This window comes from Maylandia zebra, linkage group LG11, assembly GCF_041146795.1.
Source record: "Maylandia zebra isolate NMK-2024a linkage group LG11, Mzebra_GT3a, whole genome shotgun sequence".
Lineage (NCBI taxonomy): Eukaryota > Metazoa > Chordata > Actinopteri > Cichliformes > Cichlidae > Maylandia > Maylandia zebra.
The window spans coordinates 36,049,068-36,073,007 of record NC_135177.1 but is presented as its reverse complement, the minus strand read 5'-3'; the positions used below and the strand labels follow the sequence as shown (position 1 = coordinate 36,073,007).

The following is a 23,940-nucleotide window of genomic DNA, read 5'->3' as shown; positions in this document are numbered from 1 at the left end:
TGGTTCAAGTCGTGATCAGTGTGTAAGGAGGACGTCAGGAGAGAGGCGCACCAGCGAGTGTCTATGAGGGAGGTTCTGTCATGGCTCGGGGCTGCATTTCAGCCACGGTGTTGGAGATCTTTTCAAAAGTGATGAAACGATGAAAGCAGCGAAGTGGCCTGAACAGAACAAAAGGCAGAAACATCCAAAGAAGAGCTTTGAGCGTCCTTCAAGAAGCCTGGAGAACTTTTCCTGAAGACTACATAAAGAAATGACAAGAATGCTGCCTCACAGAGCTCAGGCTGTGGAGAAGAAAGAAAGAAAGCTTTTTTTTTTAAATGCTTTTTTTTTTGCTTTTTCATTTATGTTAGCACACTTAGATTTAGGATTCAATAAATCACTGCACACAGTTCCTATTCTGCCAGAAATGAAGGGTGGCTCAGTGCTTTTGTACAGCAGTTTTTTAATGCTAACATGAGACAAGTCGGTGCTTCCTGAGGAAATATGTTGCTTAAGTAGAAAATTCAAAAGAAAAAGATTACATTTTTTTTAACACATCCACGGATGAATATTGGTGGTGAGCGTTAAAATTTGGAAAGGGTCATTTTAAAAGGACCTTATATAACTAACAGTTTAACAGTTATGATAAGCAAACTAGTTATCTTTAACTACAGGTTTGCTAATTACGTTTCTGGTGGACACTTTTTCATTATGCTACTTTTGCTACATTTGTTTCCATTACTGCTAACTAACGTTTACACTTTTCTTTCTATTTTAACTTTCAATCACTCTTTTTAATAAATACATTTCAACTGTTAACTCTTAGTTTATGTATTAGGCTGTTTTCATCCTAAACAATTTCATGTCTTCGTCCATAACTTTAGCAAACAAGTTATAACTTTAATTTGTACGTTTAGCTAAAGAACACCATTAGTGCTTCTGAAGGAATTAAGAGCTAAAGTAGCCTAAGTAGGTAGTTTTGTCAGTTTGTTGGTCTGTAGCATTCAAGTGTGTGTTAACACAATGCCACAGTCTTCCCAGGAATGGAGAGAGCGAGCTGCATGTCCGACTCTACAGGCTTCAGTTAGCATGTTAGAATCTTACAGCTCATAACACTATAATTGGAAAAAAGGCTTCCCATTAAAACCAATGGGAGTGCTCCCTCCACCCAGTTAAAATGCTGTGGTTGGCTGCACATAAAGGACCACCATGATGTGAGAGACTGATACATGTGCATTGATTCTTTTAGTTTACAATTTAAAATTTGACCCTCAATTAATAATTCCAGACCTTTACACTTTTAGTTTTAACACTTAAAAGAAGCAGCAATACCAACTCACTTAATAATTTTAGCCAGCTAGCTAATATGTTTATTCATGAACGACTGTATTTGTTCATTCAGGCTTTTTGCTAACAATGTTATGCACACTGTTATGAAACATCCTTACTTTTCTCTAATACCTTCAACTTTGGTGAGCTTCTTAACAATTTTCTGCACAAACCTGTTCAGGTCCACTTAATTCTTCAATTAAACTCTAAAATATGTTTTTATTTTTTATATATTCGTTAAGACAATCTGTCTGCGTAATCCCCCGGGGTACTTATACCTCTAATTGGGAATCACTGCCATAGATTCTTTTAGAGTCTGTGACAGAGACCCATAAGGCTGCACGTACACACCCTCTTCATAGTCCCACACAAACAGGATATACAACACTGAACTCTTAGCTTTATGCAGGCAATGATAGGTGGAAGAATAAGTTGCCGGTGAAAAACTTTGCAAATGTCACAGACTTAACAAACACATAATTAACTAAGCAACAGAGAAGACTGTTTCCTCAAATAGAAATTTCCATCCACTGTCTCAACACTGACCTCCTTCTAGCTCTGCTCTGTCTCCACTCCATGTGCCATCACCGCCCACTTACTGCCTCCTCAGCGGGAGAAAGGTTAATACCCTGCTCCTGTCTGAGTCTGCTCAACCTTGTGTGTGTTTCTGTGTGTAGATGCAACAGGACTGCATCTAGTGTCTGTTACTGTTTCTCTGACAACAGTTTAACAACCATATGCGCCCCTAGAAGAAAGGCAGCAAAAACAGGGGCATAATAATCCCCGGAGTCTTTTTTAATATCATCAGATTTTAAAAGAGCTAAGAGGCTACGACATCATGATGGCTGGCTTATTTCTATTTATCTTTTGAAAACCAACAATATGCTTCAGCCCCTGATCATTCCTGACTTTTCAACGCTGTTGTGTTAGCACTTGGCTTCAAGCAAATTTGCTCCGACTGAAGACATAAATCTTTACAAACGGAAAAAGGAAAATTACCCTCTCCCTTCGAGCCTCGCATTTGTCTTTAACCATCAACAAGATTACCTGGTGAAGGGTTGTCATTTTATACAGACAAAAAAAATCAGCCTTCACCTTTTTTTTCTTTTGGATGTGTGTGTCTTTTGATTTTTGCTGATTATTTTATGTAAACTTGTAATTATTGCTGCACAAAAACAAGTAAAAAAGTGTAATTTGTTGGAAACGATGTTCAGTGTATAAAAAGAGTGCTTTTGTAGCAGGATGGTGCAAATGGGCTTCAGTTTATTGTAATTAAAGCAAACAAAGTGGGCTGAAGGATGGTTTATGTGAGCTCCACAAAATTGGTAACACAAGTTCACTGTGGGATTTGGTGCTTTGTGATACCTATGTGAACTTTTTACAGCATGTGATCCATGGGAAGGATGGCATGAGAGCAAAGTAACAGAGAAGTTGGACTGTTATTCTGAGCAAACAGAGGTATTCTCTGAGCCAAATCAGGGGCCAGTGCATGAAACTCTAAAGCCTTCAGCGGATCAATTCATCAAGCCTTGTTCACTGAGAGACAGCAAAGTAGGTTTATCACAGGTATAGAATTTACTAAATAAAGAACACAAGAGCTGAATCAGCCAAAGTCAAAAGAAAGCTGTCTAGCTGTGGTCTCAGAGGATGAGGAGCGTCTCGAAACCATTTCCCAGGAGGAGAAACGAGGACAGAAAGTCCAGTTTACAGATGAACCCTGGTAAAGATCAGTGGCAGTAACTTGAGGCTGAATGTAAGGAGAGAACGAATGATGCCAGAAAGAGAAAAGTTTGTAGCTGGACACCTGCAGTGAACTGACTCCACCCTGGCTGAGGAGAAGCAGCTCTCTACTCTGCAGAGATGTGCTCCACCCTCTGGTTTGCATTTTTGTGGGGAAGGATTTGTGCTGCAGCAGGATAATTGGCCCAATCACAGCTCAAAACTTTAGGGAAACAAAGACTGCCGCAGACTTTCCTCCACATTCGTATTACGTCAACCCCGCTGAAAGTTTATGAGTCAAAAATTCCCAACCAGAGAGATAATAAGAGAGAGACACAGACATGACACTCAAAGAATTATGAATAGAAATGAGTGAACTCTGAGGCTGTAAAGATGGTGTTAATCTCACCCTGCCTTCAAAGAGCCAATCAACAGTGGAGCTGTGAAACATATGATCTGATCATGTTGTTGCACTGACGCATTCACACAGAGGTTTCAGGTATGTGTTGGCAGCCACTGCTGTCAGTTCATTATTGTAGTTAAGAGAAGTTCAGTGTGCTGCCTATTATTTTGCTCACTTTAGCCATGATGTAAATGAGCGTGGCATTTGTTCAGGGCCTTGATTGTTGATTGTGATTGCACTCTGGATCCACTCATTAGTGAAGCTGTAATGTCACAACTTTGCACAGTAGAAACAAAAACTTTCTTTTCATGCGCGTCGGAAAACTTTTTAAGACTTTTTATCGGAACAAACATGATGACACATATTTGCAGCCTGATACCTATTGATTCACACAGGAATAAACATAACTGCCCAGAAACCTCGCTCACTTAGTCTGTCATAATATGAGGCGAATATTTACAGCCTCGTGTAAAATCGTCCTTCTTCTTTTTCCGTCTTCTTCCGTTGGAGGTAACACCAAATCAAATAGAAGTTCCCGTTTGACCCTTTTGCAGTCAGCTCTTTTTCTTTTGGTAGAATAAATTTAGTCATGAAGAAAAATGTACCGTCACACCTCATTAATGTTTTCTGAGTTACAGGTCAGTTTTTGATCCCACATAACTGCACAAGTACAGCCACAGGAAATCTTCAGAGATGAAAAACATCCATTTAAATGACACGTTTAAAGAAACAAATTGCAAAAAGAGCAAAAGTAGTTTAATCAAGGTGATATGAGTATGAATGTCGCTGCTCCATTACACAGCCATAAGCTACTTTCATGAGTTTTAAAATTGGATTATTATATATGATGAAATGATCTGGATACAGTTGATGAACTGTCACACATATGCTAGAACATGCTTTGATCAGCCACCTATACTTTTACCCAAAATGCACTTTTTAAACTTTCAATAATCAGAAAACAGATCAACATCTGCAATATTACACTGGAGCATTTTTGTTATTAAAGCTATAACACATCCCCTATAGCTCTCCCTCGATGTATATTGATTCTCAAAGTTGCTTATTGAAAAATTCACGCTGAACAAAATTCAGGTTGGCTGTAAAATAGATTTGGTTGCTTGGAGCTGAAATGGATTTTTCCACCTTGAAAATGTCATGTGGGCTCAAAAACGCTTGGGAAAAAAATAATTGCAATAATCAAACGGAAAACTTCATCCCACCCGTCTGCACTTTGAGGAAAAATATTTATGGCCTATTTGTATAATTTTGCATGACTTCATTAAATATACTAAAGTTACTGTTTAAAAGAAATCATGTGATGGTGAGGGGTCAGGTGGGAGTCGCTGATTAAATGATTATCAAATCACGCTGGGATAATGTGAGTTATCAGGCTTCAACAAGCTTAGACTGAACATTAAGCTTCTCATATATATTGAAATATTTTCTAGTAAATTCAAAACTAATGCAAAAAAGAAGCATTTTCACTCCCAGCCTGAGATTTGTGGATGTCACTGCAGCTGCTGCGAGTTTAGGGTTGCCCCAAAAAGTTGAGCTGCACATTTAAAAAAAATAATTTACCTCAAGTGTCACGCTCCTCACCTCATGCAAATGTGAGTTTGAGACCTGCGCATGGCAGTAATGGATTTCCAAAGCACACGAGTAGCAATATTTTGGCAGAGGAAACCTTCTGACAGTGAAGCAGAAGATATTCTAGATGTTTTCTTACTGGTATACTTATAAAAAATACACAGAAGTTATGTCCCAGTGGAATCGTTTTATAGTTAAGCAGTGGATTTATTATTCTTAACAGAATCCACTCCGCCCCGATACTCAGGCAAGATAGATTTCTCTAATAAGTGAGATGCTGCAGAGTGGAGAGAGCTGCTGCAGGACAAATTATGTAATGATGACACTGTATCTAAGTTAGTCCTTTTTACTGCCTGATGAACTACATTTTTCTAGCATACTGGCCAACATTCATGCTTCCATAAATCACGCTCTTTCAAATAATCCTGGCCGGCACTTCCACCACAAAAGGAAAAAGTTGCGCGTTGAAAAAACCGTACCGTATATCTGAAACAGATCTTGGGAATCCTATTTTCCCCGATATCGATTTTTCAGCACATCAATTTGGATTTCTGCCAGCGTAACACGTGCTCCGCAGGTGGAGGCGAATGTAATCTGTCTATTGTTAAAAAGGAAACAGTATTTTTCCACTAACACGTCTACCAGGAGGAAAACAGGCCATTATTCTGAAGGATACCCATTGTGCAAACTGCAGACACACACATTTACAGTACAAGGCGCCTCATTAAAGCAGCTCAGCAACATGTTACAGCACTCATTTCTCCAATGCAGCTTTTTCAGGCTGTGCCTCAGCTAATGTCTTCTCCCAATGTGGCATTTGCCACCATGAGGGTTGTTAACAGTGCACCGTCCGATGCTGTCGCATCTTGCCTGTGTTGGCTGCAGGCTTATGGAGGGAAACAGCATATAAAGTTCACAGCTGAATAATTGATGGTGTGTTGGATGGGTCACGGGTGGCAGCGAGGAAGAGGAGGTGGAAGTGGAAGGCAAATGCCAGTAGATGATCACTGCACTCATGTCAGCCTGTGAGGGCTTGTTAGCAGCTGGATCTGAATAGCTCTCTGCTACACGGAGATATCCAGATAATGAGATTTGGGTAATGAACCAGGGTTATATAATAGTCATATTCCATCGCCCAACTACAGAGAGATTTTAATTTGGCCCGGAGAAATAATGGTCTTCTTCTCAATCATTGCAATGAGTAATTTTCAAAAGCTAACGCTAACATTACATTGCAATTAGAGCACTTACACAAGAAAGGCAAAAACAAGACCATAAAATGGAATAAGAGTGAAGTCAGTAATCCAATAATGCTTGAAATCGGCTAAAAGTGTCGCCACCGCCGCCACGATTTTCTGAGATTTCAGTTTAGATAATAAGCTGTTAAGTTTTAGCTCTATCATTCCTCAAATGATTCAAAGACATCGAATGATCTCCCAAAACATCAAACATTCATCTGAAAGAGAGACACAAGTAAAAGCCAGCTGAGGCCCGATTCTACGTGTGTGTTTATCATCCAAAAGGTGCGAGTGTGCGTGTCTCTGTGTGTCAGAGATACCGACAGACTGTGCTGAATGTGAACAGAGGGTTCAAACAGCAGGTGTGCCGAGCGTCCAGCCTCCCTCTCATCAACACCAGCTACATCGCCGTCACCACGCTTCTCAGATCGAGATGAAGGCAAATAAGATCAGGAGTGATTGATGCTGCTCGCCACGTTTAGCGCTGATTTCTTAAAGCGGCTTTGGTAGCATTTTTAGACTTGATTGTGGAAGAGAAGGCAGAGCTGGCAGAGGTGGTTACAGATCAGTTACACGTTACTTGTGTGCTCGTCTGGCAAGCGTGGAGTGATCGATTTGCAGGTCAAACAGCATCGAGGCATAGGTTTTCTTAGGGTGAAATTATAACATTTTTCAGCTTATTCAACAGCTTTCGAAAGACTGTAATTCAGAGGAAAGGCCTGAAGAATGTCCTGCTTATACCTCGCATAATGATTTTTTCAGTCTCTCTCTATATAATCTACTGCTTATTTTTTCTCTTAATCTTCTGGTCTGTAAAATGTCAGAAGAGGTGAGCAGCTTTCCTGAAGCCATGACATGTCTGGTTTTGTCAGACAATCAGCCTGAACCCACAAAAATATGCTTATTAAAGATAACAAAAAGAAGCAAGCCTTCACCTGAAACGGGCGTTTTACCTGTTTTGGTATTTTATATAGAAGTGCAGCTACAAAAATGAAAGAATATGATCTTCATGAAGAGGTTTGTTGCATTAAACTGAATTATCCCAGATCTGTGATTTAAAAATCCGATATTCTGATATATCAGTCCATTTTTTTCTTTCTAATACACAAATCACAAAGAATTTCCAACATTTGTTACGTGTAGTTTTGCATTTACTTGCGTAGCGGTTGCCGGACGCTGCTCAGATCGGTTGTTGCCTTTGTGGCATTCCACACACGCGGCTGCCACAAGGACGCTGCAGAGTTCCCTCTGGGCAAACAATGCAATGTCAATACTCAAAAGGTGTTTCTCTCATCTCTTCTTTCCTTTTCAGTTTTTGTTTATCGGCTGTTATAAATACAGATACTCATAGATTGGCGCATAGCTAATATTGGCCAATAATATCAGCCTGCTGATAAATTGTTTGGGCTCTACTTTTCTGTAATGGAGATTAACTTGCAGTCCTCCAAAATGCCAACAGCATACAACTCAGTGTCGCTTAAATTACATTTTACTGTTAAAAAAAAATAACACTGGTGCTACTGTCCATTGCTACCTCGAATTCTGACCTCAAAACAACGCCTCCAGCATTGCCCTCCATCACGGCTCCTTCTCAGTGCAGAAACCATCCACCTTCTCTGAACCTCTCAAATACAGCGACGACCAAAATTGTCAGAATCAGATCGAGTTCAGATCAAAACTCCAAGTTCCTTCCGGTCTCTTGTGTCTTTCTTAGTTCCAGCACTTCCCTTCTTCCTCTTGATTTCTTTGGGCCAGTTCCACAGTCGAGGCTGATGTTCAGAAACACCCGCTGCTTGAACTCGGGGAAAAGCTCATGTTTCACTCTAATCTAAGCTGCTGTTAGCTGTTGATTTCTGAGTTCTGCTGTGCAGCAGAGGGAACTCTGTGGCTTCGTTTCCTGCGGTTATCCTCAGGAGAGCCAGTTTCATCACAGTGTTTGATGATTTTTGTGACTGAACTTGAAAAAACCTTCAGTCCTTAATGTTTTCCAAATAATTGACCTTCATTTCTTAAAATAGGCTAATGATGGACTGCTGTATCTCATTAAGGGACCAGGACTGTTTTTTCCATGCAAACACTACATCAGCACAATATTCAATCATTCAGGAGGAAAAAGTTCCACCTGTTAACCTTTGAAAAGGTTCAGCTGTGAAGTGGTACACATTCGAAATGACAAACTCATGAAGCTGGTTAAGATACTGACAAATAGATGCAAAGTGGTCATTGAGACAAATGGTGGCAGCTTATCTTGGTGCTGCCTCTGAGACACTGTTGTTAATCACATAAAGCCAGACGCGCCCCCCCCCCCACCCTGTTAAGGATAAGTGGAAGAGAATGGATAGATGTGTGGACATAAACCCAAACGTGTTGTTTAATTGAAGAAATGCTTGGTTTTGCCCGACAGCGCAGCGCAGCTATTCTCTAACTTAAGACTACCGTGACCCATTTTGAAATCTGAAAATCTTCCACCCAAGCTTTTAATCACAACTCTGATCATGACAAATCTAAGATGAAGTGTTTTCTCTGTTGTCTTTTCATTGTGATCTCCCTTGAAAATCCTTGAAATTGTCCTGGAATTACCACTGATGAGGATATTCTTAAGTCTAAACTCTGCAAACCATCTCGTCTCTCTGGCAACGACACCATATCCCCACACGCCGTCACAGGCTGGACGACTGTACGGTCACACATATAAACACACTGAAATTCATTTGCTTGTCCAGGCTGAATCTCTGAAACAGCTCCACCTCTGCTGCCTGATGCTGTAACTGCAGCTCCATTCAATTCTTTAACTCGATTATGAGATATCCTGTTTTAAATGTAACTGTTTAGCTGGCAGATTTAAACCATTATTACTATCTTGTTATTGCTGTAAATGATTTCTAATGGCTCACCTACATTTCATTCAACATCTACAGCTGTGGCTCAGACTTTGGAAATGACCAGTGTCAGGAAAAGAACAATAGAGAGAGAGAGCATAGCCTCTAATGAGTTTTAACAAACTTGCGATGTGTTGTGTAGATGTCCTTGTCGTCCCTTTGAACTCAACTACAAATCAGTCAGTTAACCCTGCAGTCACGTTGCATTTGGTTATGATTTAGAAAGCTGCAACACTACCAGCTGCTGACACTGTGGAAACAGCTCTATGGTCAGAATATCCAGAGACTTTATAGAACAACAGTATATATTAGTAGTCTAACTATGATGTCATACCAAAGTCACACTATTGTGTTGTCATATTATCCTATAAGATGTAATGCTTTTAGAATGTGTAAATAATATATTTCCAGTGCTTTGTATCCTGCTGCAGTGAGGCTTTGGTCTTATGTTGTTGTTAGTGTTGTGCACTCTGAAGGGTCGAGTACGGGATCCATGGTGGACGTTATTGTGACATTACCCAACCAAACTTTGATTGTAGAGACCGCACTATTTACCCATACATAATTTACTGTTAACATTCTTTTTAACATATATTTTAAAATCGTTTTTGAAGTAAAAACTGAAAATGATCGAGCTTGTGACTAGAAGTTTTCTTTTTTTAATATTGTGTGAGGGTAAACTGGAAACCTTTGGACTGATAAGATGGTGTCACCTTGGCATTCTCAGAACTGTGCTGGGAATCTTTTATTGACATTTTTATAGACTAATAAAAAAATCAATTAATTGGAAAAAAAATAACAGGCAGATTATTGAATAAGGCTTCGCTCAGTGCATCATTAAATCTAAACACTGGAACGTTAATTATATGTAACCTTGACATTTATGACTCTACAAGAACTCAGCGCAGTTGAGAAAAGCGGCTGAAATATAATTGAATGCCACTGTGAGTGGGATCAAACTGTGCGGACATGTGACCACGTTCAGCAGAGCCACTCACTGAAAACTAACCCAACAAGTTTGTTCTGTTTTTATTGTGTGAAAAACTGAAGCGGCTCACGCTGACACGAGTTAGCTCGTTATATTGATCATATATTGCCTGCCCGGACCTCCTGTAGGCTACCTGTTAAATACCAAAGCTTGTTTTTGGCCATTTGTGCCGATGCGTTGATCAGATATTGATTATGGGCGCACATATGCAAGAAATGCAAAGCCAAAGAATGCGCGTGTGTGCAGTGGAAGCAGTGCTGAAGTTAAAGTCACCGTGCAAATGTCAAAATCTTTGAGGTTTAGCCTCTCTCTCTCTCGCTCTCTCTCTCTCACTCACTCTCAGAGCTCGTGCAGGCTCGCTCTCTCTCCCCTCCTCGCTCTCTCCTCACACTCAGCCAGCCGGTGCTGCAGTGGCTCAGTCGCAGAGCGCTAGCGCGGCTGCTTTTCCGCGGTAACTCGTTTCATCCGTCGGGACACGACTGCGTCCACGGATCGTAGATGCAGCCCTCCGTTTCCGCCGCTTCGTCTCCAAACACGCACCCGTCCGACCCGCTTGACGTCTTCCGCGCGGACTCGGCGTCTCGTTCGTGCGTCCCGATTGCGTAAAAGTCGTAAGTAGCTAAGGGACGCGCTGTCCAATAATCTTGATCGATCGCAGGCCGGAAGCACGCGTTAGTTTAGTTTGGACAATTGTGTCGATGTGCGCGGAGATAGAAAGTTGACCGCGTTCTCACATGATCGCCGCGAGCTCTGCAAAGTAAACGACTCTGTCCCGAAAATATCCAGCATGCAATGCATAATTAATCAAGCATTATGCACAAACACACGCCGATTAATTATTTACTCGATCTGCTAAACACTTGCAGTTTAAAGTAAATAGGTGTCCGCCACAGTATCTGCAAAGCGCAACATAAAGTCCAAACACACTCCAGGGCGGCCGGACACGTGTTGAGTTCAGTGTACATTTAGCTGTGGGATTGTTCAGAACAGCCCGACCTTACAGCTGCAGCACCGGGGTCAAGCTGCTCCGGTTCAGCTCACCTTGAACCATGCTGGTAATGTGCACGAGTCCTCCGCGGGCAAACCGCCCAGCCCGAGGCCACGCGGCGCTCCTCCGGGCATCTCTCATAATCCTTCTCCTCCTCTGGCCACGGCCGTCTGCAGGCAAGAAGAAGCTGTACATCGGAGCGCTGTTCCCCATGAGCGGAGGCTGGCCGGGCGGTCAGGCGTGCATGCCCTCCGCTCAAATGGCCCTGGACCTGGTGAACAACAGGAGCGACATCCTGCCCGACTACGAGTTGGAGCTCATCCACTACGACAGCATGGTGAGTGCATGTGGAGGAGAGTCAGAGGAGGTGCGCACTTAAAGTGATGTGTGTGTGTGTGTGTGTGGTGTCAGCCCCTGAGGGATGTCATGATCTGCCTCTCAGATTATCACGAGGGCTCTTGTCATTTTCTCAGTTCTGTGAGTGTTTTGTTCAATTCTTTTCTGATGAAAAACAGAGAAAGAAATCCTGGCTTTTATTTCCAGTTTTGATTGCAGATTTATGAAATTATACTGGCTGTCTTTTTTATTTTTTAGGATTGCTGGTTTTCTCCAAAGTTAAAGATCATTAGGAACTGCTTTAATGATAGCTCACCTCATAAGGAGAGGTTTTCTTTGAGTATTGTAGATTTTGGGGTCATATTTTTTGAACATCATACTCTTTGTGATGGAAGCGTCTTTACTGATGTTTGCCAAATACCAAAAAATCAGGTATCAGGTGAAAATGTCACTTTTTCTAAGGAAGTGCTTTGGTTCTTTCATGTTTTTATCTATGGGTCACCCCGCTGACAGCTAACCCCCCAGAGTCTTTGCACTCCGTGCCACATTCATTTTGCTAAATGAGCAAACACACCTCCTGCTTGTTGCTCATCAATCATTCATCATGGTGGTATTTTAAAATGTCAGCATTATCGACCAATATAAATCCAATAATCACCCCTCCAGCTTGTTCAGATACTGCCCTTTTTAACCACCCACGCCACCCAAATCAACCTTAATCACAATCCGGGTTATTTCTGTGAGTGAATAATCCTTGTCTTTGGGTTCTCACTGCTGCATATCCTGAAGTTTTTCACTGAAAGGAAGTGTTTTTCTCAACAGTGGGATGAGTGCAGACACAGATTTGTTTAAAAAAAGCAATCCTCTGTCTCTTCTCTTGAGGGTTGTTATCAATCATGCTGCAGGACAGATGCCTGGAGAGTTGGCTGGGGCACCAAACAGTTAACTGCACAGGGACTGGTTAGAAATTTGCTACGAGCTTTATTCTGATTGGTGTACAAGGCTCTGCATTGGAATCCTGTTAAACAGAATAGCAGGGAAAGAGAGCGTGTGTGTGTGTGTGTGTGTGTGTGTGTGTGCATGTGAGAGAGAAAGAGAGCGAGAGTTGGCATGGCAACACAGTTACTCTTGAAGCACACCACAGAAACAAACAAGGATTCAGCTCTGTGGAAATATGTGTGCAAAATCATACGCTGGATGTATGCAGAGCTGATGGCACAGAGCATTTTGTTAGACATACACCTCGTTCTTTGCACTCGAAACAGATTAAATACGTGCGTGTGTCCTCCGATTACAAGTGTAGTGAAGCAGGCATCTGCAGATGTAGCAGCCATAAACATAAAAATAAAGCAAGGAAGAGATTTCAGAGGGATTGGAAAACATCTCTCCTCGTGCTTCAGGAGTCGCTGGCGCCTCCGGCTCGCGAAATAGATGCAGATCCTTTTTGAAGGGAAAAGCTCAAAGAGGCTGGTGTAACATTGTCTGAATGATACTGGTTAATTCCTTGATTTTAAGTCCTAGCGGGAGGGGGAGGGGGAATTTATTGCTCCTACTCTGGGTACAGTGTGGTCAGAATGAGGTTTTTACTTTTTGATTGCAAACGTTTTTCACCTGGCTGGAATGGTAATGAGGATGACAGTCTGAAAACCAATTATAAAGAAGGAGATTAATTATGATATTTGCATGCAGTTATGAGAACCCATTCCACATCCTTGTTTGGTCTGAGAAGAGATCGGCACATTTGAAGCACAACTTGGCGAGATTAAGACGAGGGTTTAAATGGCTCTTTGTTTGCATCTCGAGATGAAGGCTGCGGAGTGTAATTATGCATCAAAGACTCTTAACTGGAATTTATTATGATGAGAAACTTTTATTGCATCTCTAAATGATTAAATAAAAGAAATGCATCAAGGGAGACCTATTATGCATATCTTCAGGTCCATATTTTTATTTGTGTGTTCTACCAGGGTAGCTTTGCAATTAAGAAACAAACATTATTAACGATGTGATCCTCGTTCACCTTAGTGCAGCCCCATTTTCGCTCCTCTTTCCTTACAGCTACCTCCCCTTTTCCTTCTGATTGGCTGTTCCTGCAAAACAAAAGGTGGGTGAATACTGTCAAAGCTGTCTGACGTTGTCATATTTTGGATATCTGCTTTCTTTGACATCTTAACAAACAAAGATTAGAAAAGACAATGCAACTCTGAATAGCAGACCGTATAGGAAAGATGGACATAGCCTCCTGGTTCTCAGTTATTGGTTAGCAAAGTTCTTTGTGAAGCCTCAATCTGAGTGTTTTGAGGTCGCTGTTAGAGTTTGGACGCGACGAATGAGCCGTGGATCAGACTGAGAGAAAGAAAGTGAGAGACACTGCAGTTTAATAGGCTAGCAACTTGTCACAGCGTGCGACTGAAATTTACGACGACGAGAGCCGTTTCCCCACAGACCTATAAAACCAGAATAATAGGTAAACAGAGGAAAAGAGCTTCACTGGCTTCTTTCGGAGCTGGAAGCTACGCCCGTGTTTGAGATGCAGCCCAGCAAACATGGCTCAAACCCCGATGTCATGTCCCTGGTCATCTGATCTGAACTGTAAGACAGACGGGTGTTGATGTTGTTTCGAGCTAAACTACAGGTTTAGTGTTTATCAGATTATGAGAATGAAAGAATGAAATTAAAATGTGATTACTCAGTGGTAAAACAGACATTCATCTGACAGCTTCTCCACATAGAAAAAGTAGTATTACTACTGTAGGCATTGGCCTGTTTTTACAATATAGGCTGAAATTTGAAGGAATTTACATTCTTTCTCATTTATATTGTGCTAAACGTAGCACATCACAAACGCTGTAGCTCTGCTCCTTGTGCCCGTGCTATGCACCCTGTGATGGGAGTCCAGTTAGCTCAGTAGAATGAGAAATAACCTTTGTGGAATATACTTTTCTTTCTTGCAGCAAAGTCTAACAAAGACCTCCAGGCCATATTCAATGTGTATGTTTAGCTCATAAGAAAGCTTTGGTCTGACTTTTGTTTTCAAAGTGTTTTTCAACCACAACTAGACGTCGACAAAAGACCACCAGCTTACAGTTATTCAACATCGCAGTGTGAGCTGGGAGACTAATATACTCAAGAACTCCCACTGTCTACACTCCCGGCCTCATAGCGGGCAATTGTAAGGTAGTCTGGCACGAGTCGGGCTGTACGAAGATGTGGAACAAAAATGTAAATTTCACGGGGTAAACTTTTTTCTTCTGATTTATAATAGTGCAACAACATATATATATATATAATTCCATATTTATATATTTGCTTTACAGTTAAATGCTTTTCCTGGATACTAAGGATGTCACAGCACAGGTCCACTTAATAGGATCCACCATTTTGATTCAGGCATGAAGCAAAGGACTTCTGGCAGCAGTCACCTTCAGCCGCCAGCACAACCAGCTGCTCCTTATACACACATGGAAATGTCTGTTGTGGTGCTTCTTATGTGTAGTTGTTATTTAGAATCAGATGGCACTGAGAGAGGACGTCCTGTTGTAAAACCTTTACAGACTAACGAGTGTTTATAAGCAGAACGACAACATTTTACTGGTAAATCTGCAACAGTGTGGATTTACTTCAGTTCAGACGCTTTAGCGATGGTAGATCTGCAGAAACTAAATTCAAATGTGGACATTTTTGTCCAGGAGCAGGTGTAAATGATTATTTTAGCTGTTTGGCTCTATGCACTCCCGGTCATTGAGGGCTATTCTGCAGCCAGAGTCTGTACAATGGGATTAATAGGAAGTGAAATGGCTCTTGTAGATCGGCTCTGGCTGAGCTTTTGGCTCACAGGGATTACTTGCACATTCACTGACCTCATTATTTAAAACTTTGTCCATCTTTAATGTGAGCATCGAGCGGTGTAACAGTACACCCGTATGTGGCAGAAAATCAGAAAAAGCAGAGTAGTTCCACCTCTGACGTTTGACTTAGCAAACAGGTGACAATTTGGGCGGGGAGTATGGAACGATGTCCTCAACTTGTTCAACATCATAAAATATTTATGAAGCTCTACACTTAATCCCAGCCTGTCTTTTAAATGGATGAATATACCCCGTGGTAGCAGAACGGCTTGTTTCTCTGGCTATTCTGGCGACAGCATCAGACTATTTACAGCCTTCTGAGATGTGCGCACACATGCACACACAGGATCGCGCGCAGACACGCGCTCTCCACACAGGCTGTTGCCATGGATATATCAAAGCCGAGACTGCAAACTTTGATCAATTATTAACAGTGATGAGTGAGACGGTGGAGATGCAGAGAAATGGCGGTGAAACAAGGTGCTTCCCTCACTTCCGTTTTTGATTTTAATTGGCAGCCGTGACACAATTTTCCATCCGCTGTGGCATAACTCGTATCCTTCAGTGGTCCTCGTGCATGTCCGTTGGCACACGAGCCTGAAGTGTGGTGCCAGACGCAATTATGAGGAACTAAGGAGATGTAGCTCTGCATGCTTTGAGATTCAATATTCAGGCGGTCCCCCAAGCCTGATCATATCCCCTATTCACACTTTTGATATTATTCAATCTGGAGTGTAATTAGATGGCATATTATGACGACCAAGTGTGTTTTCTCATTCTTCCTAGCTCAGGGAAACTTCAGTTTCTTTCAAAGCTTCTCGCCAGCTGGGTATGACTGATTGGAGAGACTACATGGGCATGTTAACATGACACCGATATTGGCTGCAGGAATTTCAGCACCAAGGACAGCAGCTGAAGTGCCTATCTTTTGTGGGGTATGTGAGTGTGTGTGTAGTTTTATGTACACACACAGTAGCATTAATCTGGGTGTGTGACAGAGAATGTGAATGTGACCATGAATGGCATTGGGGGCCTTCATTGCTGCTGCTCTCATGAGCCAAGGAGGAACAGAAATGAAAGTAGAAATGGTGACGACCCCAGGGGGCTGTAGCAGACAGACCTCCAAGAATAGCAGAGATTCCTCAGCCTTTATTGCAAACCTGCCAACACCCCTGCTTGCCTCTGTTTTTTTATAAGGAGGCCATGTGCTTGCTGATTATGTTAGCATGTATAGAGACACTACTGGTACATGACACAAAGAGAAGTATCTGACAGTTAAGGCTGAATAACATGCAAAAAAGAGAAAAAAGAAAGAAAGCACACAGCTAGTCGCTACAGCTACCTGCGTCACCACGCACCTGTCGGTCAAAGCCGTCGTGCCTTAAGTAAACATTTAAACAACAAAGAAATCCCCCCATGTTAATCTAATTAAGGGAGAAATTAGCTAGTGTCCAATAGGGATGGGTACCGGTATCCGGTGCCATGATGGTCCAAAAACCCGAAGAGGAGAGTCCTGGCCCCTAGCCCTGCCAGTGTAGCAGAAATGATGAGGATGATGATGCAGCAGCAGCCGTTCTTCTCTGCGTGAGTAGCTTAATGTTGTTCGTGTGTAATTTACGTTGAGTAGGCTAACCACGTTATTACATTAATGCATGTAAGGTGAACTAGCAAACATCATCATAGCTACATGTGGCTGTCTTCTTGTTTGATGGCAGATACTCCCTTCACCCTGGCCAAAAAGGCTAAAATGACCAAAGAAAAAGTGGAAAACAGTTAAACATGAGAGGTTTTTGGACAAAGTTTGTGTTTTTTCCATTGTTTAAGCACTGCTTCCAGCCAAGAATCATACCATATATACCCCATAGCTGCAGAAAAGGCTAACATTGTTATCTTTTTACAAAAACCAGCTGAACACGAGAGGTTTTTGGACAAAGTGTGTGTTCTCCATTCTTTAAGCACTGGCACCGTTTCAAAAGTACCGGTTTGGCACCGGTATCGGATAAAACCTAAACGATACCCATCCCTAGTGTCCAATGTTTTTCTATATTTCTCTTGTAAAGTTTGACACCAAGTGGCCTTTGGAGGAACTGCAGTTCCTCTAACAAATTAATTTTGTCGTATTAGAATCAGAAAACCAGTGGAGTTGCCTCGTGCAGCAACTCCACCAGTTGAATTTTGATGGTTCAGGTGTTAATTTTTGATTTATAAGTGACCACCTAATGAATCTGCAACGCTATAACAGCAGTTTCTCTCGTAGCTTCTATCTATCTCCCCTCACTCGTGATTAAAAACATCTCCAAGATTGGTCAACATGCTCAATTGGTGGCTTCAGCCATCTTTTATATGCAGTGTGTGGTTTTAAAACAAAAAGCTTCTGTATGATGGGTTTGGCACTGGTTTACCATGAATTGATGTTTGAACTTTTCCATATCATTTCATCTCTGCACAGTGTTCCCATTATACTATCAAAGGTTTCATTTCTTGCTTTCATAGAAAAATGGCATGATTGAAAAGTACAGCTATGTAGTCTGGTGCTATTTCACAATTGTGTTCAAAAATACACCCTTTCATTATACACCTATTACTGCCTGCTAACCATTTCCTGTTATGTTATTCAAAGTGAAAAGAACATGGAATAAGTAACTGTTCAAAGCAAAATAACTGAATCACCTTCGTCTAAGTTGTTTTTTGTGTGCGTGCCTCCATCTGCTTTTATTATAATGATTAAGGGTTTTAATAGCAAAATTAACTCGAGCAGCCTGTTCAGGGATCTTACAAACACTCTGTTACGATTTAAAGGGCTTCTGTTTAATATTGGTTGCTCAAGGCATTTTAAAATGTTTTTTTTAATTTGTTTTCTATTATTTTTAATTGTCTTTCACAACATCAGTATTACTGTTTTTTTTTTATTTCAAATCAAACATGCTAAATTGTATATATACAGAAAATAATTGCAGGTTTCCCATTGTTATTACCACTGTCATCAATGCCACAGTCACACTAAAAGAAACAGTGGCTGGAGACTGCGGTGCGATCACAGTTATTGCAACTACGTACTTGCAATTTGGTTGCCTTTGAAATGGTTACTTTGAAAAGGGGGACCAGGTCTGTAAGCACTCATAGTCAGCTGGTGTCTTCAGAGCGACTGTGGTGCGTCAAAACGGCGATAAAACAGCATTCGGATGGAGTCAGTCTGCTACCAGGCTGATCAGGATGTGATAGAGACTGGGGTCAAGCTGGTAATTACGAGCAGCCTGTTTGTAATAATACGGAGATTAAATGATAAATCAGCAAATAGGTTATGATGTGTTGGCATCACATTAAACAGAAGTTCACATTAACTACTTATAACTACAACAAGTTGTTGCTGCAGGACAGCGGTTTATCTATGAAATGACACAGCTGCTTAGCAAAACACATTTTCTAGTACCAGAATACCAGTTGAGTATTGCAAAGAAATGTGCACTCATCACTACTCATCAGTGCAGACTGACTCCGATTGATTGCAACGTGTTGGCAATCTGTCTGCATTTCTAAATGATATAAATAGACAGCAGGTATTTCCAAAGTTTTGCAGATCTGTGATTGCAGTCACTGTGAAACGTGGCTCGAACACTGGGCAACAATTTAGCTGTTGCTAGATGAGAAAAAATTTCAATGCAATAACTAGTCAGCTACCATTTTGTTTCTCGTTTTGTTTTCTAGTTGTGAGGAGGTTGCGTTCCTGTTTTTCCTCAAGTGTAACCAAATCATTATATCCTGGCTAGCTAGCCTAGTGTGCTTTGTGAACATTTCTAAGCTCCAAAGCCTGACAGCATGCCAAACTTACGGATGCACTATTTGGATCTGCTGTCAGTGACACCAGGCTGATCCATGTAGTTCACTTACACGTTGTTCTGTATTTTTTTACTCAACCACAAACTGTGTTTAAGTGAGCTGACATGACTGGAAAGCAAAGCTTTCCCTCGCTCACTCGCTCTCACTCCCACAGTGTAACTCTGGAAGTTTTTATGTCTCATCAGTATATTAATATTATTTCACTTGCTCTATGCAAAGAGGTGCACACACAGCGAGACTGAGAGCAGAGGAAGAAGAAACTGGCATGTGAGTAAAACTCAGTAAAGTGCAGCAAAGACTTGTCATTAGGTCATTAATGTTTTTTGTAAATGTTTATTTTTATGTGTCTTGGGTCTGTTGGGTTTTTTTGGGGGGGGTTTAAGTCTTTGATTTTTTTGTCCAATTTATTTTATAAAGTTAATAAAAGTATTCCTCAGAATACTAGTAGCCTCAGTGAAGCTATATGCAGTCTACTTCCTGTAGCCACAGTGAAGCTACTCATGCACTGTGTAAGAATGGGAGCATCTGATCTGAGAGGCCTGTCTTTATCATTCTTTGATGTCATACTGGTTCTGATGGTCCATGACCTTTACTCATGCAAAGCCATGTTATGTTTAAAAAATACAGATTCTTTTCTTCGGCTCTAACCTAAAGGAAATATGTTTTTGATCCCCAGCGACTGGGTTTTTGCGCTGGTTTGTCATGAATTGAAACAGCTTGAGTCTTTTCTCGTCTTGCTGCCCAGTGTTTCAATTTTGCTTCTGTTCAAGCAAAGATTTAATTTCCTGCGCGCACAGAAACAGTGAATGATTGAAAGCTTCAACTATGTCTGATGCCATTTTGCAATTGTGTTCCAGACTAGACCCCTTCATTTCATACCAGTGCGGCCTGTTAGCCACATCATATTAAGATGAAGGTGGAAAGTGCGAGGAATATCTAACTGCTGCTGGGTAAAACTGAATTTGTTTTTTGATAAACACCAGTGTCAGGTTTAATGATGGCGCCGTTTCACAGAAAATGAAAGCCTGTTTTATTGTAAATTTACTCGTTATCTGTAATAATTAGGCTTTCTACCTGAGAAGTAGTTTTTGACTAATGTGTGCCGAATGTTTGTTCATTTTCTTTGCACACATTCAGCTGCAATCATTAGAAGTATTTTAAAGTAAAGCTCTGCATGCAAGCCTGTTAGTGTAACTACATATATACAGTATAGAGAGAGCGTTAGCAAAACCCTGACTAAGCAAGTTGTCTCAGTGTGAATTCTTAAAGAACGTCCACGAGGTCAGAAACTGCACTTTTAATTCTTCATATATTAGGCAGCAACTTATTTGCGAAATTGATGGAAACAAGCCGTTATTAAACGTGTAATGTGCTGTGGTAAGGACAGATTGATGAAATAACTCAAAGATAATTAGCGTGGGCAGTGAATTACTGCTCAGAATGAAGTTAAAACACTGTAACACAAGAAAACTAACAAGCTTCTCCTCAGCATGCAGCCAGCCCACAGCCACAGTGACAGAGAACACAAACAACCTTTGGGAAAGACACTGTTTAACAAGCTGAAGGCGTCAATCTTCTTCATATGAAGATAAGGCAACAGTTATTTTTATGAGGTTTGTATCCAGCTGATTTCACCCAGTGAGCTGAAGTGATCTGTGAAATGAGCAGGTATGGTGATTGATGGGAAAGAAGACCTGCAGCCTGTCTGCGTTGCATTGCACAGGCTTGGCTGTTTCTGTTCAGTTCAGTTTTAGTTATGCACTCAAAGTGAGGTCAGTGCCTTACATGACCGTGAGAAACCCGACGATTCCCTTTGAGCAAGCACTTACCCTAAATAACACAAATGTTGTGAAGCTGTTTACCACGTCAATATTAATTGTGTTAACCCACCAAATAATGATAGACTGAGGGAGCAATTTCACACTCATTCATTCGCCTGAAAACTTTAATCACTGAATTGATTCGGCTTTGGTCAATATTGTCATGAAGTAACAGAATTTCTGCAAAGATAAACGGCAAAATCCAGCTTAATTCAGAGGTCTTACAAATCCACTCAAACAGGATCCACAGTGGGAGTTTGCACTGCTTTCTACTCCCAGCCCGTCCATCTTTTGGAATTGTGTTTTTCATGGAGGGCTAAAAATAAACACATCAGTTTGTTTGTCAATAATTAAAAATATCAATTTGATTTAAAAACATAAGCAGTTGTTTTGCTATTATTAATTATTCTGTGCTTCTGTCAACACCACCCATCAGAGTCAAGGGGCGGGGCCTAATCAAACACTGACCTAATCAAAAACATTGATTTGTTCCGGGCTCGCAGTGGGTATTTCTCAGAGTTTGTATTGCACACTTGTTAGTTCCTATTGGACTCTCAGGAGTCCAGACATCCGAGGACAGGAGGATGCAGCGTACTCAACGACATCAGCTCAGCTTCATTGTTTACTTTACTGCGTTTTATGATTAATGTTTACGATGAAAGTAGCACATAAGAGACCTAATTACCTGTGTTCTTTCCAAACACACACACGTTTTTAAAAGCCCTCTGGCAAGATGCTCAGCTATAAAAGGGCCGTTAATGTGAAATTATTTTAAAAGGTCATAAACACTGGACTCATTTGGATGAGGTAAAGAAGTGTACACCGGCAGATTAAATTCAATATTACTGATTATTCAAGCGACAGTTCAGCAGTCGCTATGCATCTATACACTCACTGCTCATCAAAGAAAAAAACACACAGAGCTAATAATTCAAGTAGACTTCTACAACTTATAATAGGCAGCTGGTGTTTAGAATACAGTTGGATAAATATTAAAAATGAATAATTTGATCATCTCTGGAACAGGCCTGACATTACTCTTCAGGAACATCATCAATATGCAAGTCCAGATGTTTCTGCTCTTGGTGAAAATGCTCAGTTTCCTCTCTGTTTTAAAATATTTTTAATGTTGGTTTTATTGGAAAATAAGGTGTCATAAACAAGTTTAACACATCTGAACATCATGAAATAAAGACAAGCAAATGATTCTGTTGAAAATAGAATACAACACTCCAGTGGTGCATCATGGTTCACTAAAACGATCCAGTTATGAAGCTTACCTTTAATCTGAAAATGAACAAACCATCACCGGTTAGATATCATCTCTGTGATTTATATCCTGTGTTTACCCCCGAGTGAGAGGTGAGGGGTTTTGAAAACAGTGTTCTGGGAGCAGGCTGTTCTCAGCAAGCATCATGAGCTCCGATTGGCCGATCAGCCTAATGGGACCTGACATGTCACAAAATGTTGGAGAATTTTTGTAAATATGCTCTATCTCAGCAAATCAACGAGATAGTTGAAATTTATAGCACTATGTTCTCACCTTAAAACTCCTAAAAGTGTATTTATTGTAGGATTTCAACGTTTTACTTGCAGTTTGGTGCTTTGCTCCCGCCACTGCTGCTTGTGATGTAGTTTGAAATGCATTCTTGGATACCTGGCTGCCACAAGTCCACACCACCCCCAACCATGAGTCTGTTATCTGGGTAACCAGTCAGATGTTAAGGTGTGTTGATAAGCTGCAGTGACAGTTTAAATTATTTCATGGCACAATAAAGCACAGGAACCATGAAATAATGCAGTGTTTCCCAACCTTTTGGAGCCACGGCACACATTTCACTTTAGAATCACACGTCACGCCACCAAACACAAATGTCACAAAAAGCATAATTTCTCCCCGCGCCCAGTTATATACCTTTTTTGTCTTTCTTCCGACCACTGCTCACGCTGGGCCTTCATCTGGGTCGGAATTTTCTCCAGGTCAGATTAACTACTTTTCAAATATTTATCTATTACTATTACACGCTGCGTTGTCTCACTTGCAGCATGACCATGTAATTTCTTCTTCGTCTTCTGTCTTACTGGCAGTTGGCAACCCATTTAATTAGAGCAGGTAGTTATACTGCCCTCTAGTGGAAGAGAATGTAATTGCTCTGCCCGTTATTCACACTGGTTGCTTAGCGTACCAATCAGGTGAAACGTGATTATCTCCATGGCACACTTGATCATTTCTCATGGCACACCTATGTGCGCCAAAAATCAGTCTCCTCGTGGACTCCTCATGGTTAAGTGTCGGACTTTGCAACAGAAAAAAAGTAGCCACTTTTCAGTATTTATAACTACTTTAATTGTATTATTTTCTAACATGCCCATTCTGTTTTTGTAGGGGTGTAGTTGCTCTGATTGACAGGTGGTTGCCTTCTTGGTTTTATCTCAGCTAACTCGAGTCACTAAACTGGACCTCTAAATTTCTTTCATGTTGTCAGAACGTTTTTAATCCAAGTAACTGACAAATATTCTGACCTTATTTACAGTTATTTGTACTAACAACTCATCCAAGAAATGAATTCTTCAGTTTGGTGAGCAAAACTCTTGTATTATGTTCTGTCTGTCCCATGGAGCCTTTTGGACTCTCTATACTAACCAAAAGTTTGGGCACTCTGCCTTCAAATATGGTGACTTCTGGCTCCAGAAAGTAAGATAATGGTAGTCTAAGGAGCTTGGAAGGAAAAGGTCCTACTACGATGACCTGGATGACTGAGAACCTTCACACATATAAGATAATGGTATCATAAAGCTAAAACCAAGGCATCGAAATGGGCGTTGATAGATCTTATGGTTCCATGGTGACTATGTTTATATAGTGCCTTTGATCAATCCTACAGGACACAAACAGAAACGTGTGGCGCTCCTAGTCGAGGAGTCGTGACAGAGGCAGTGATCTCGGCTGTCTAGGGTGGGCAGTGACCGTCATGATGGCATTTTT

General features: G+C 41.1%; 1 protein-coding gene across 5 annotated transcripts in view; it reads left to right on the top strand.

Moving 5' to 3' along the window:
- Positions 1-23,940, top strand: part of LOC112431247 (gamma-aminobutyric acid type B receptor subunit 1) — a 129,435-nt gene that overhangs the window by 35,902 nt on the left and 69,593 nt on the right. For all 5 annotated transcript variants that reach the window (XM_076890283.1, XM_076890278.1, XM_076890279.1 and 2 more), the window contains one exon: positions 11,290-11,450. In XM_076890283.1, the coding sequence (XP_076746398.1) occupies positions 11,290-11,450 (161 nt within the window). The remainder of the gene's footprint in view (positions 1-11,289; positions 11,451-23,940) is intronic.